Here is a 14,652-nt window from a genome sequence, read left to right as displayed (position 1 = left end):
ATGAGTAATTTTATTATTTTATTTCACTGTAACAAAAAATAAAATATAAAAAAATAAATATATATTTATACACAATATATATATATTTATACACAATATATATATATATATATATATATATATATATATATATATTTATACACAATATATATCACATTATAGTTAATTTTGTTTTAAAAAGGTCTTTATGATATCAATTTTTTGATAGCATAGAAATTTCAAAATTCTTATTACCAGTGTCAATATCACAAAACCAAACGTTTTTGACTCAGCTGGGTTTTGTGGTGGATCTAACACAATCTTCTGACAACCAATGCACTGGAGAAGATGGATCTATTGAACAGGCAGTAACGCCAGAGACCACCACCAGGGATCGCTATGATCACACAATGTGTGATTCCGGCTGACAGAGGTCATGCTGGACAGATAGAAGGAAATAACAGAGATATGATACATTTATTTTTTAATTTTTATTCACTATGTGGCTATTTTTTATATTTTTAGTTAAATAATATGTCTTAATTTAATTTTATATTTTATCTTTATTTGACAATTTATTTTAGTTTCTAATTTTTAAATGTTAATTCTTAATGTGCTATTTTATCATAATTTAATTTTTTTAATTTTATCTTTATTGAACAATTTATTTTAGTTTCTAATTTTTAAATGTTATTTCTTATTGTGATATTTTATCTTAATTTAATTTTTTATCTTAATTTAACTTAATTTATTTTACTTTCTAATTTAAATGTCTCATTTTAGTATCTCAATTTGACTTCAATATGCTTATATATAAATTGTATATATATATAAATTGTTAAATAAAGATAAAATTAAAACAAATTAAATATATATACCAACTTGAATGATGTCAGCAGATGGACAACTATGTAGCTGAACGCTTGGGAACAATCGTCTTGGACCAGTGAGAGAGATTATGAAGTGGCACCAAGAGGTCGACAGACACCGTTTGCATTTTAGGAAGAAGTGGTAGAAAAATCTGTGGATGGACGAGGTGAAATTGGTTAAAAATTTTAAGGTGGTGTATAATAAACACAGACTTTTGTCTGATTTCACCACATTACCTTATGGCTACTGATTTGATGCTGCACAGAGGGTCGCAGGATGTCTCTGATTTTGATTTCAGACTTCAACATCCATTCTCAGCAGTGATATGCGGTCCTTCTAATTCTGGGAAGAGTTATTTTGTAAAAAGTCTATTAAAAAATGGGTTAAATATGATTTCTAAAAAAATTGAAAACATTTTTTTTTTTTTTTATGATTGTTGGCAACCTCTGTATGATGAATTACTTAAATTGTATGACATTAAATTTGTGTAAATTTGAGGAATACCCAAGAGTCTGAATAGTGATGATTTACTACCTGTGAACAAAACTAATCTAATTATCGATGATATGATGCAAGAAGCAATCGGTAACAAAGAAGTCGAAGGTCTTCACATAATATCTTCATCATCGTAATCTCAGCGTAATATATATCATCCAAAATTTATTTGAAAGAACAACCACCAACTATACCTGAAGACAACGGTGGTGTGGATTATGTTGTGAGTGAAGTTCTGAAGAATGTATTATCAAGAAGCGTGAAAAACAGTAGATACATATTAGAGAAAATGTCTAAAGCTAAAGGACTCAGTGCATGGAACGAGTCAGGGGAGTTTGTGTTCAGGGGAAAAGCTATACCTGGTTCACACATGCTCGACTTGCAGCTCCACAAAAGGTTTGGGATGACAGAAGACCGCTAGGATGATCAGAGTTTCTACAGTCATTTACCGAGTTAAACATTCCATTTTCTACAGTACATAATCATCATGTTAGACACAGGATTAATTCTTTAAAAAGTAAACCTGGTATGACTATGTCTATGTTGTAGTGGCTTGGCGGGGAATTGCTGACCATCAATGTAGACTGCAAGGAACTCCAAATTGTAATGTTTGAATGCAAATGGGGTTTTATCGTAGGTACCTGTGAATGAGTCATTATCGACCATACCCAGGATGATAGTGTAACGAGTCGGGACTCAGGCTGAGATCCATTTGCAAGCTTTATTACAAAAGTAAGCGTGGTCATACAGGCAGGGTCTAAGCAGGGGCAAACAGGAACAGCAAGGGCTAGGCAGAATCGTAGTCAGGGTACAGGCAGTAGATCGAGGCAGGCAGATATCATTCACAGTCCAGGAAACAATAAACAGTCCAGAGGTATGCAGCAAGGAATCATAAACGGGTGACCAGGCAGGATCAAGAACAGATAGGCAGACAGGATACAGGGAAACGCTCAGAAATGTAACACAAGTGAAAACAAGACTTCGCGATCAGGTGATGAGTGTGTGAGTCTTTTATAGTCCAGGTAATGCATGGCAGCTGGGTGTGGTGATTAGTGTAGTGATTGGTGGAGTGAGTGCAGGTGATTGGCAGAGAGGATTATGGGGAATGTAGTCCAGGAAGTGACAGGAACTGACAGTGATCGTGACAGATAGATTTTGGTAGTGTTCCTAAAAACAAATTTTTCTTGATTTGAAACACGAGCCCCACCCAGTATGGAGATTTTTTTAAACAAACTCTATCTATGGGGTACTCACTGACAGAATATTTAATTTGTACGCCACATCACCATCCCTCATCAGGCAGAATATTCTTTGGCTCTGATCATATGTATTTTAATGCCATTAATTTTTCTTGAATAAAGATATAGCTGTGTATAGGAGCCAGCAGTTCCACCACTCGGCTGTTCGATGTGTAAGAAACCCTCTTTGCTAGGGTCAGTCACATCCATATGACCAGCTGTGTCTTTGTAAAACAGCCCTGCGGAGAAAAGTGATTCCAGCACATCTTTATTGTAGTTGATGAGACTCTCAATGATACATCGATACTCGAACTCTGACATATCAATCGGTCACCAAGACTCACATCGACTTGTGAAAATATAGTAGCCCTGGGGTAATTTATCAGTCCGACCTCATCTGGTAAATCTGCACCATTAGGTCTCATGATTTTAAGACGTAGATACAACAATGTGTTATTTAGATCAACATAATCTTTTCCAGTTCCAGCTATAAAAAAATTAAAAATAGCCATTTTTCACAATAACCGTTTGCGTCAGAGGAACCATAAATAAATCCAACTCAGACTTAATACATTCTGCTGACATGCGGTGGAGTAATGCCATGTTAGAATATGGTTCTCTTAATTGATACATTTCTCTTCACATTGGTGATAGTCTAGCCAGAAAAAAATTCAACAATATCACGCATGGTGAAATCATCAAGATACGTTTTCTAGCCAATTCCACACAAACATCTGTTACATATGTATAGATACAGAGGATGTCACCGTGGCATCGCTACATTGAGTCATCACATCCAGAACATTATGGTTCGTTCCCTTTAACACATATGTTTGTCAAATCTTCCAATGAATCTGCCAGTCCTCTTATATGACATGTATTTCTTGAGATTTGATTCACATTTGGTATCCTCCTCACAATCATCATCATCATCATCCGAATCGGGTGCATCTTGGATCATTTTTTCCAGTAATGCAGTGGTTTGTCTTTTGTAATGACCTTTGAACAGAACAGAACAGCTCCGGCTGTTCCTTGAATTCACTGAGGATGAGACTTTAAGCCATACCGGTGTAGGGCATAGGCTATGATGGTTCGTAGATCAGGTTTGAACAGTTTGCGGGTCAGGCCGTCAAAGTGGGTGTCGGAAAAAGTATGTGGGTGGCTCAAACAAGCATAAATGTTGCAGCTTGCTCGGATGATTTATCACACAGCCTTCACAGTCAGCACTCACTTTGGTGAGCATAAGGGTTCTAACGGTATATATCCTTTCTGAGAGTTAATAGACGATCAATACTAAGTGTTTGCTGGATGAACAGATTAATTGATTGTAATTCAACTACATCAAATTAATTCTATTAACTGATCCAAATATTTATAATTATAACATTTCCCTCTTGAGATAATTTGCTACATCATTAAACAACAAATCTCTTAGGTTGTGTTAGCTAATTTATATGAAGAGTTCAGATGCAAACGCCGCTAAACGCCACCTCTGTCAAAAATGAGATAATGAGCGAATGCTTACGGCACGTAGTACGTGTTCAACAAATCTAGTGCTTCAAATCCTCTAAATCCCCATTCACAAATATCGGTTTGTTGGCAAAAGCCTCTAGACACCACTTCCCTTTGGCAGCAAAAGCGGCTATGTTCCAAGAACCAATCAGAAGCCGCGAATCGAATTATATGATTTCAAACGGTTTCAATATAGCGCCGCGCTGAGTAGATTTTTGTGTTGATTGTTTTAGATTCAGATTCAGATTTTTAAAATAAAAAATGGAGTATGATGAAATGGATGAGCCTGTCCTACTGACATTGAATGGCAGAAGAAAACGTTATTTACCTCAAAACTCTGCCTGTCATAAGGCAAAAGAAAATAGCCTACAGTGGAAATGGCTTGGTTACAAGTGTAGCATGCACTCATAACAGTTCTTCGTGCAGTGCTGTTACTTTTGAAGGAATCGGATTTATTATACATCAAACAACAGCTCTATTTCACCAAAGACAAAGTCAAACAAGATGCCATTCTTCTGTCTCATATGGAAGCTGTGCCATGTAAACAGAGGAGGCAGAGAAGAGAAGAGACATGTGTTAGACCCCTGTGTAAAGAGGTTTGTCTACTGTTTAGTTTTGAAATGATTGTGCTCTCATAATTTTCAGGGTTTCTAGTTGCATCTTTAGTGATTTTCAACTATTTACTATATACTTGTCCCAAATAGGTGGATTTAGAGGTTTTTACGAAAAAAGCACAAGTGGATTTAGATGGTTTTGACGCAAAAGAAAATCTAACTTGTTAAAAAACAATGAATTGTCTAAAGTGACATTTTTGAAAAAAGTTATTTTATTCACTAACTAATAACCTTATCATTACCTTTAAAATGAAACTCCTGAACTTGATCATAGGAGCCTGATAAAAATGCTAATTTAAAAGAAAAGAAGTCTGATGGATTTAGAAGGTTTTGCATCTGAACTCTTCATATTTTCCCACCAAACCATTCCTAATGCCAAAACAACTTATTTACGAATTACATGAATTAAGTATTTTGGCTTTAAAACAAAATAATTAATTCTAATTTTACACCCCAGACTTTATGTTGGCCTACATTGAAAATGAGCCCCATGCATGAAATGCGGGAAAATAAGGTATCAACTCACAAGCATGTTTTATTAACCATTCGTTAAAACAGGAGGACATTTTATTAGGCTAATTTGTCCCTGTGTTTTAATTTCATTGTTTAAGTTCAATTGTGGCTAACTTTTAGTCTACTTATTCATTTTTCAAATCATGAGAACGAATTAATACAATGTTCTCACACATTTTAACTTATACAAAGGATTGGTTTAATAAAAAGTGATCAACAATTTCTTAGTTCATTGTTATTGTGTGTGGGTGTTATATTTATTTATTTTTGTTTTCGTTTTTCTCTCAGTTGTCTTGTAGGTGGCAGAAGAGATGATAAACACCTGATCCAAATTAGGAGGTGGAAATATAAGTGATCCTGTTACATCTATGGAGTGGGTGTGTGTGTCTTATTTCAAAGGCTGCATCCACTGGAGGTCGCATTTGTTAGCTGCATATGACTCATTTAAGTAAAGTAACAATTAGATTGCAAAGTAAGAAAGAAATGACAGTATTTTATACCTCAAGAAGAATAAGTCAATTTGATCATCTTTTCTTTTCTTAAATAAAGCATCCTCGATGATGTATGCAGCCTACACTCAAAAAATATTATACATTGGATTTACTTAATTTTTTTTATATCAACAGGTTCCACGTAACTTGGCTATGTTGCAATTAATTAACATTATTTATTTCGGTTTACTTAAATGTATTACATAAGGTTAATCTTCTTAATTTTGTCCTAAAAGTTTAATTATCCTAAAATTAATATCAAACATAAATTAAAACAATGAATCCAAGTTTAACTGATTAGTTTATTTAGTGAATTTTCACAACTTTTACAAAATCTTTACCTTGTGAAGATTCTTATAGTTAGGTGTTGTTAGGTATTGTTAGGAGCCAGAAGTTGTATTCCATCTATGGCATGTCCAAAATAACTGTTTTTATAATAACAACAACTTTAATTGTTGTTTAGCAGGTACACCACAAAAACTATTAATATAACAGGAACTTTTAAATACTAACATAAAAGAAAGTAAACATTAAAAAGTCTCTCCATTTTCCCATGTTGCTAAAAACTGCTTAAAATAACACTTTATTTCAACATTTAATCTCCCAGATCAGCCCATTTGCCAGGCATGATGGGAATTGAAAGTCCTGTTTGATTGAGTCCTAGGGTCCATTCTTCGTACCTCAATTAAAACATCTGAGATGATTTGACAGTTGCTAGATGTTCTAATCGAATTTGTGTAATGGATTGAAATATAAGCATGAAATTGTCTGAGATTACTGCGTGTTCTCATGTTCCTTGAAAAGGGCAGATGTATCGATAGTGGAATCCACGATCAGCAATTGGCTGGCGGCAAGACAGCAACGTAATGACATCATATAATTAGAAAAGACACCTGGCAAAAAACTTGACGAATTTCTGGACATTTATAATGAAACAGCAAAGCGAACAAATGACAGAACAACATAAATGTTATAATAGATAAATATAATGTGCACTGTTTTTTACATGATTCCCAATTATTTAGATTCACATCATTTTTATTTGTGTTGTAATTCGCAATTCATTTAATTTTATCTTTAAAGTAGATTTATTAAGTAACAGCATTAATTAAAAATTAATTAAAGTCAGGATCAAGTTATCTGCATCAAGTCACTCCCATAATAGCTGTCACCTTTCAAATTAATGCACGGCTCAGAATAATTGTACAAGCAAGTGTGTAAGACTCCAATACAATTGTAAAGCAATTACTCCATCATAAATAAATCTTTCAATAAGTAAAACTGGCTGTCTATAGTGTTATAGACTAAACAACATTATAATATTATTTTCAAATTAATTTGTAAATTATAATTTTAAATTATTGTCCCTGGATAAGTAGAGTACTTAAATAGCAGTGGCTGGGACAAATTTTAAGTATCAACTCTGCTTAAAAAGATGCAATCTAATCCTGTTTATATGAAATAAGCTGCTCCCGAGTAGGTTTAAGCTTACGGACCTGTTGCTACGGCAGCAAGTCCAGGATGAGCATTCCGAACAATCCAAGATCATACCAAATCGTCATCAATCAAATCAGCTAACTGAGTTAGCGACGTACGAAGAATGGGCCCCTGGTTGAGTTTACTTGATTGAAACATGTTATTGTAATATAAAAACATCAAGTTAAGTCAAAAAGTAATTGTTTTAAGTCAACTTAACATGAAGCAATTAAACAGAAACAGAAATCATAGAATCTAATACAATGGTGTTGAATCAAATTTAAATAAATATCGCCTTCGAAATGGGACGCAGCATGTATCTCCAGCTGGCCTCTTGTTACCTTGCACAAAAGGGATCTTTCGTCATTTTGCACTTTTCAGATTTCATAAAATTGTATTATATTCTGTAAAACCCCTAGAATTATGTAATAAACTTCAGTCAGTTATTATTAAATAATATATAAGAAATTTGAAATTAAATTACAGTATTAAGGGTTAGTTATTTTAGTTATATGTATGTGTGGTGGGGAGGTGTGGAAAATATAAGTGACTTAATTAAAGAACAAAATTAGTAATTTTTATCAAATAATTTTCCATTTATAATAAATAGTGTATTATTATTATTATTATTTCTAATTCTAATATACTTTCTTTCCCCATTGGACAGTAACTCTGTTTCTGTCAATAATAACATATTAGTAATAATATCATACTAATAATACATTTAATAATAAAATTAAAAAATGAAAGCAAAAACAAACAATGAGGCTAAATTGGTAAACAAGTCACTTATTCATCTTATGAAAGAGTGAAATTAATTAATGGAAAAGTAAGATTAGAAGTCTATTAGAAGACAAAGTTAAGAAATTTTAAATTTACATTTTAGAAATAAGCTCAAAAAAGTTTTAAAATTTGAAACATATGGATGAATTGTTCACTATGAGATCAATATTCATTTCATGGCAAATATAAACATCAAATATGTCAACTGCTAAATCCGACACTATGGTTTGTGAGAAATGAGTCACACCGTGTGCATGAGATAATTTGGTGAAAGTGTATGCACATGGTGTGACCTCATTTCTTTTTTCCTCTATTAGTGCTCAGCTTTCTGAAACTAGAAAACATGCAACTCCTTAATTACAAAACCCTCAATAATAAAATGTACATGGTTGTTTCAATCTCTTTAAAATGCTCACCATTAAATTGACTATATTCTTTCTTGATGTTTAGCGTTTAAGTTTGATTGGGGCGTACTCAGTGTGCTCAGCTGGGTCACTCTCTATGTGAGCTGGTGTGGCGGCAGTTTTAACATGGACTACAGCAGAATACGTCACGTCATCCTGGAGAAAGAGGAAAAGATGGGGTGATTGCTGGCACAGTATTCAAGAAGTTATGAAACCATTGTGCAATAGTGAGTTTGTGCTGACCTGATTGTCTTGTTCTCTATTTAGTTCTTCTTCATCCCTGGTCACCTTTTTTACATTTCTGCCTCCTACAACATAAAACATTTTAGCCAGAATCTTTTAATATCATCAGAGAAATTCATCTTATGTTGGTTATCAGTAGTTTGTACCTATTATTCTATAGTGTTTCGAGAGTTTACAGCTGCATTAGCTGGTCATTTACGAGTATATCTGTGAAGAACGTGTGATTGTGTTCACATACCTCTGAATCTCCAGTAGATAAATGCCAGTAATGCCAGTAATAGCACTGAGAGAATCACCCCCAACAAAATGAAAACATCTGTTGAGAAAACAGAAATGCATGACAAATGCGTTTTTGTTTTCAAATTTAGACAATTTGATATAATAAAAGCTGCACACTCAATTAAATGTACACTATTTAACTTATGGTTAGAAACAAAACTAGGCTATGCATGCATTTTGCGTAAGAACATTGTTGTGGTTGTATTTTGGCTCTCCAAAAAGCCAAGCCCATGTTGATTCTCATTCTATTACGAACTCTGTCTCATTCTCTTTTTGGCAGCAGACTCTTCTGTTCTATTCCTCTGAGGTTAGAGATTTAGTGTGCTCCATGTCAAACTTGCTCGCTGGTTGTGATAACTAACCTATGCCAATTCCACACCGTACATGTCAAAGTAGCCGAAGCAACTTTTCTTTATTTACGGATATGAGGAGACATAAAACAGCGAGTGACTTGTAAATGGCATGTCCTGATTTTGCCAGGTTATACCAAGTGACAACCTCCCCTAGTTTCTCTTGAAGCCAATACGGACGTGACTTAACCCTCTGGGGTCTGAGGATTTTTGGGGCCCTGGAGAAGTTTTGACATGCCCTGACATTTGTGCTTTTTTCAGTTGTTCATAAACATATTAATGGAAAAAGTGTCATTACACTGTATTCAGCACAAACTAGGCTATAATAATATGTGAGGAACATGTATGTACATGTTTGTATTTTTGAAGGAATAACGTTTATGCGTGGTTATTGAAAAAACAAAAAACTTAAGTCACTGAAATAAAGCCAAAAAATATATAGTAAATCTGTGTTCACAAGACTTCTGGGTGTTGGAGGTTGTAGACTAGAGTTTTTGCTTCAAAATTATGTAAAAATTGTCATTCCTACTCCTTCATATAAAACAATAGAGAGATTTAAATTTTCTAAAGCATCTTTGGTCAAGAAACACAGTATGCGTGGAGGCATGAATCGTCATGAATAATGCTGTGATTCACACCTGAGAAGACAAAAGAATCACATAAAGAGCTGTAATGACCTGCATATTAATGAGGTCTTTCAGTCAGGTAGGCTGTGAAAAAACCCTCTGTTGATCATGTCTCAAGCTCATCATAATGTAAATCAAACATACAGAAAAAAACAGCAATACTGTGAAATATTATTACAATTTAAAATAATGGTATTCTATTATATTCTTTAAAATATAAAGCATTTCTATGATACAAAGTGTCTGAACAATTATGTTACCTCTATGGCATTTCATATAGGCTTTTAGCTTAAAAGCATGCACATTTAGAGAAATATTGATGGATTCTCATGTTTATGTCAATTTTCTATACAGAGGAGTAATATTTATTCAATATTTATTGTCATCACTGTGAACGCTGTATACTGTTTTCAATTCATACTTGCAGCCGGAGGGCGCTCTGTGCACTTTTAGTCCACAAATGGCAATGCTAAAGAAGAATAGGCAATCCAGGAAATAACTGAACTAACAGAGGCCAGAGATCGCTAACTATGGCTATTCAAAACACTTTTCAAGACAATAAATACACGATTGAGACGATGTATGCATGTATTGACTGAATTTGCGTCTGAATAGCGCTGGCTCCGTGGGTGTGGCCGGATTAGCGGATAATGAGCTGAATCACAGACTTCTGACATAGCTCTCTTTTCATACAGATTACATAAACACAGAAGGTTTGTTTTCTATTTGACTTACACGATTTAAAACCTGACATTTCAACGTTTCTTTAGACACAAGTCTAATTTTTTTGTGATTAGTATTCACTAAGTTACAGTTCATTTTCTGAGAACTATCAGATTGGACTTCGTTCAGAGGGAGACGAGAGATCACGCATCATGTTAGTTTTCTTTATTTTACAAAAAGCACAACATTTTGTTTTTACTCTGAGTGTACACAAATAAAAGAAGATATTCAACAGATTAAAATGGTGTATAACTCTTAATTGTATGTGCAACATTGACGGAGTATTTTGAGTCTCTTTTGAGTCTCTTCTACATCAGGAACTTTTAAAATAATAAAAATGATGACAGATAATGATAAAATATTGTAATTGTGGTATAATGAAAATGACTTACTTTGAGATGTGTCGTGCGGTTGTTGAGGTGGTTCAAGTTCTTGTGTTTGGTGTAAAGGTTGAAGTGTTGATAAACTGATGGATGTATGGATGTGTGGTTTCTCTGTCCCGAGAGTAACTGTATGGATGTGTGGTTTCTCTGTCCTGAGAGTAACTGTCAATGATAATATAACAATGCAAACAGCATGTCATCCTACAAGTTTACTTTATTCCTCTAAATATTTAGATTCTTCATAAAATCAGTAGTAATGATGATCAAAGTAACATCAACAGAACAAAACTACCTTCAACATAAAGTCTGTAGGAGACTGTTTGAGACGAGACAGAACAATAATAGTCTCCTTCGTCCTCTGCGGTCAGTGCTGATATGTGTAGAGAGAGATTTCCTGGAGATGTTTGATTCAACAGTTTGACTCTGTTCTTGTGCCTCTCAGACTTTTCATTTGGGTAAATTTCCTTAAAAGCTTTTTCTACATAATACATCCATTGTATCTGTTCAGGTTTAGCCAGTAGTTCAGAGCATGAGCAGGGCAGAACCACAGACTCTCCTGCATATCCAGTCACCGGAATCGTTGCCTTTGTGTTCTGAACCAAATCACAGCCTAAAAAAATATTTATACAAGAAAAAAGCCATGAATGAGCCACATTGTAGTAAGAACACAAGTAAAACTCAAAGGTCAGTGAATGTACAATTTAAAATCTGTTACTGGTTCTCCAAATTTCTTAGTTTATTTTTTTCATTCTCATCTAATAATTTTGTAAAAAATAATGGTAACACTTTACATTAAGGTTCCCTTTGTAAAGGGTTTATAAAGGTGTTATAAATAAGTCATTTACAAATGCATTATAAATCACTAATAATGCAGTTATAACTGCATGAATAAAAAGGGCGACTTTAATGCAATACCTGCCAAATAGTGACCCGTTTTTAACTCACATGTTATAAATGCTTAATAAATGTATTTATTAAAACTTATTTAACTCAAAACCAGATTTCTGGTTTATTTCATGATGCAGCAAAAATTGACTATCATAATTAGACTGAAGGGTGTTGTATTTGTGCTTTTCTTATTAATATCTCATGACTGCCACTTTTCTTACTATGTTGCTTACCAGAAGTTTGACTTACCCATGATACTCTCCAAAAAGGTCATGATGCCTATCCACAGCAGAGTATAAAAGCTGATTTATTGTTTTTTAAAGATGAAATTTCAACTTTATTTTTAAAATAAAACAAAATATAATAACCATAACTTAATTAGATATTAATAATGAAAAATGTAATTCCAGTATTAGTTAACTGTGAACTCTAATGCAAGGTGGACACTTGTGAACCATTTATTCATGAGTTAACATGAATAACATATTAATAAACATTAATAACCTGTGAAAGTGAACCTTAATGTAAAGTGGAAACCTGTGAACCATTTATTAATGAATTATAAACATAAACAAATCTATGGGGTATTTTGAGCTGAAACTTCAGACACATTCAGGGGACACCTTAGACTTATATTTACTTATATATTGTGAAAAAGCATTCTAGGGCACCTTTAAACTTTTTTTGTTTCAAGTTTACAGTTGTGTTTACTAATACATGCATCAAAAATAAAATATTTTATCAGAAAAAATACTTCTGTGTGTACATTAATAATTAACAAATAATTGATTCACATGTGTTCACTTTACAGTAAGGTTCATTTTCACAGGTTATTAATTTTTGAAACTTATTAATAAATGGTTCACATGTGTTCATTTTACATTAAGGTTCACTTTCACAGGTTATTAATGTTTATAACTCATGAATAAATGGTTCACAAGTGTTCACCCTACATTAGGGTTCACAGGTAACTAATACTGGAATTAAATTTTTCATTATTAATATCTAATCAATTTATGGTTGTTATATTTTGTTTTATTTTCAAAATAAAGTTGGAATGTCATCTTTAGAAAACAAGAAATCAGCTTTTATACTCTGCTGTGGATTATGCAGTATGACCTTTTTGGAGAGTATCATGGGTAAGACAGACACTTCTGGTAAGCAACATAGTAAGAAAAGTGGCAGTCATGAGATATTAATAAGAAAAGCACAAATACAACACCCTTCAGTCTAATTATGATAGTCAATTTTTGCTGCATCATGAAATAAACCAGGAATCTGGTTTTGAGTTAAATAAGTGTTAATAAATACATTTATTAAGCATTTATAACATGTGAGTTAAAAACGGTTCACTATTTGGCAGGTATTTCATTAAAGTCGCCCTTTTTATTCATGCAGTTATAACTGCATTATTAAGGATTTATAATGCATTTGTAAATGACTTATTACTCATTAACAAACACCTTTATAAACCCTTTACAAAGGGTCCTTAATATAAAGTGTTACCAATATAACAATTGAATGTCTATTCCTGAGCTGTCAATCATGTCTAAGAGCGATTCATATTTCTAGAAGAAGCATCACTTACTCTTCACTTTTAAATAAATGGATGTAGATTGTTCAGTCTTACACTGATACATCCCTTCATCGTCCTGTCTGAGGTCAGAAATGAGAAGAGACAGATTTTGTGGAGAACTTTCATTAAACAGCACACGTCTGCCGCTGTACTTCTCATACTCAAATACTTGAATCCATCGTCCTCCACTGCCAAAAAGCTCCCATGTGAATGTGTTGGCTGTAGACTGAGGATGAGCGCAGGAGCAGGGCAGCACCACTGATCCACCTGTGTATCCTGTTATTTCTATTGTCTGACGCTCATCTGAAAGAATACAGCCTGAAAACAAGAGAGCTTGTCAAAAACTTACAAATGGGCTTTACTGGAATATATAATAATCAGGAAAAAGCTGAGAAGAGCTTCAGGTTTGTGTTCATGAGCAGCACTTTATTGTGTTTATTAGATCTCACAGTAATTCTCTTCTTTGAACGAACTGGACATTTAATATCAAGAAATTAATCTCTGAAGGATTTTTGACTTGTAGTTTAACACAATGTAAGTTATGTTCATGTAAATGATTTTGAAAATGTTGTGAGGGCTTTTATTCAAACCTTAGCAACTTTTAATGAACATAGAAAGACAATGTTGTTCAAATCTCATCACATTTAGTTTTTTTTTTTTTTTTTTTCTTCCTTTCATTTGTGTACACAAATACAATTTTTAGTGTCTGTATGCACTACTTCACTATTTAAGAAAATCAGCTGCCCTCCTGATTTCATCCTTTAGGAATTCAAAGTTTGAATATTTCTGCACGTGTGAACAGACAGTCCTATCTAACACAATCCTATCTAATACAAATTTCTTAAAATGTTTTTAGATATGTTTTAAACTGATGTTTTAAATAACTACGACTACATCACACTGATCTCACACCAGCTCCTCATAAATTAAAAGATAAATCAATAAAAGTCTTAACTTACCAGAACTAAATTGAATCATAAAGAAGAAAAGATATAAATGGTCCCTCATGTCTGGTTCTCACTCACTAATGGCACGACTCTGTTTTGTGTGGGCTGTCTTTTTTTCTTTTCTTTTTTTAGTTCATGTTAGCTCTTACTTTTCTGAAACTTCAACTTCCTGTTTCATGATACATCTCTGTATCCCCCTCCCTCCATATTTAAGCAATATGTAAGCAAATAATCAAACAGAAGTGTATTGGTGGTGTGGGGT

The 14,652-nt window shown here is 33.5% G+C and overlaps 1 protein-coding gene across 1 annotated transcript; it reads right to left on the bottom strand.

Annotated features, from left to right (window-relative positions):
• Positions 1-8,417: 8,417 nt before the first annotated feature.
• LOC137025344 (polymeric immunoglobulin receptor-like) lies at positions 8,418-14,451 on the bottom strand. The gene is made up of 6 exons (XM_067393339.1): positions 14,403-14,451; positions 13,456-13,761; positions 11,272-11,589; positions 10,989-11,141; positions 8,619-8,683; positions 8,418-8,531 (listed from the first exon to the last, which is right to left on the bottom strand). Exons 1-6 carry the CDS (start codon positions 14,449-14,451, stop codon positions 8,418-8,420), a joined length of 1,005 nt encoding a protein of 334 aa, XP_067249440.1.
• Positions 14,452-14,652: the final 201 nt, after the last annotated feature.

This window comes from Chanodichthys erythropterus, chromosome 8 (assembly GCF_024489055.1).
Source record: "Chanodichthys erythropterus isolate Z2021 chromosome 8, ASM2448905v1, whole genome shotgun sequence".
In the NCBI taxonomy this organism is placed as follows: domain Eukaryota; kingdom Metazoa; phylum Chordata; class Actinopteri; order Cypriniformes; family Xenocyprididae; genus Chanodichthys; species Chanodichthys erythropterus.
This window is presented reverse-complemented; position numbering and strand designations above follow the sequence as displayed.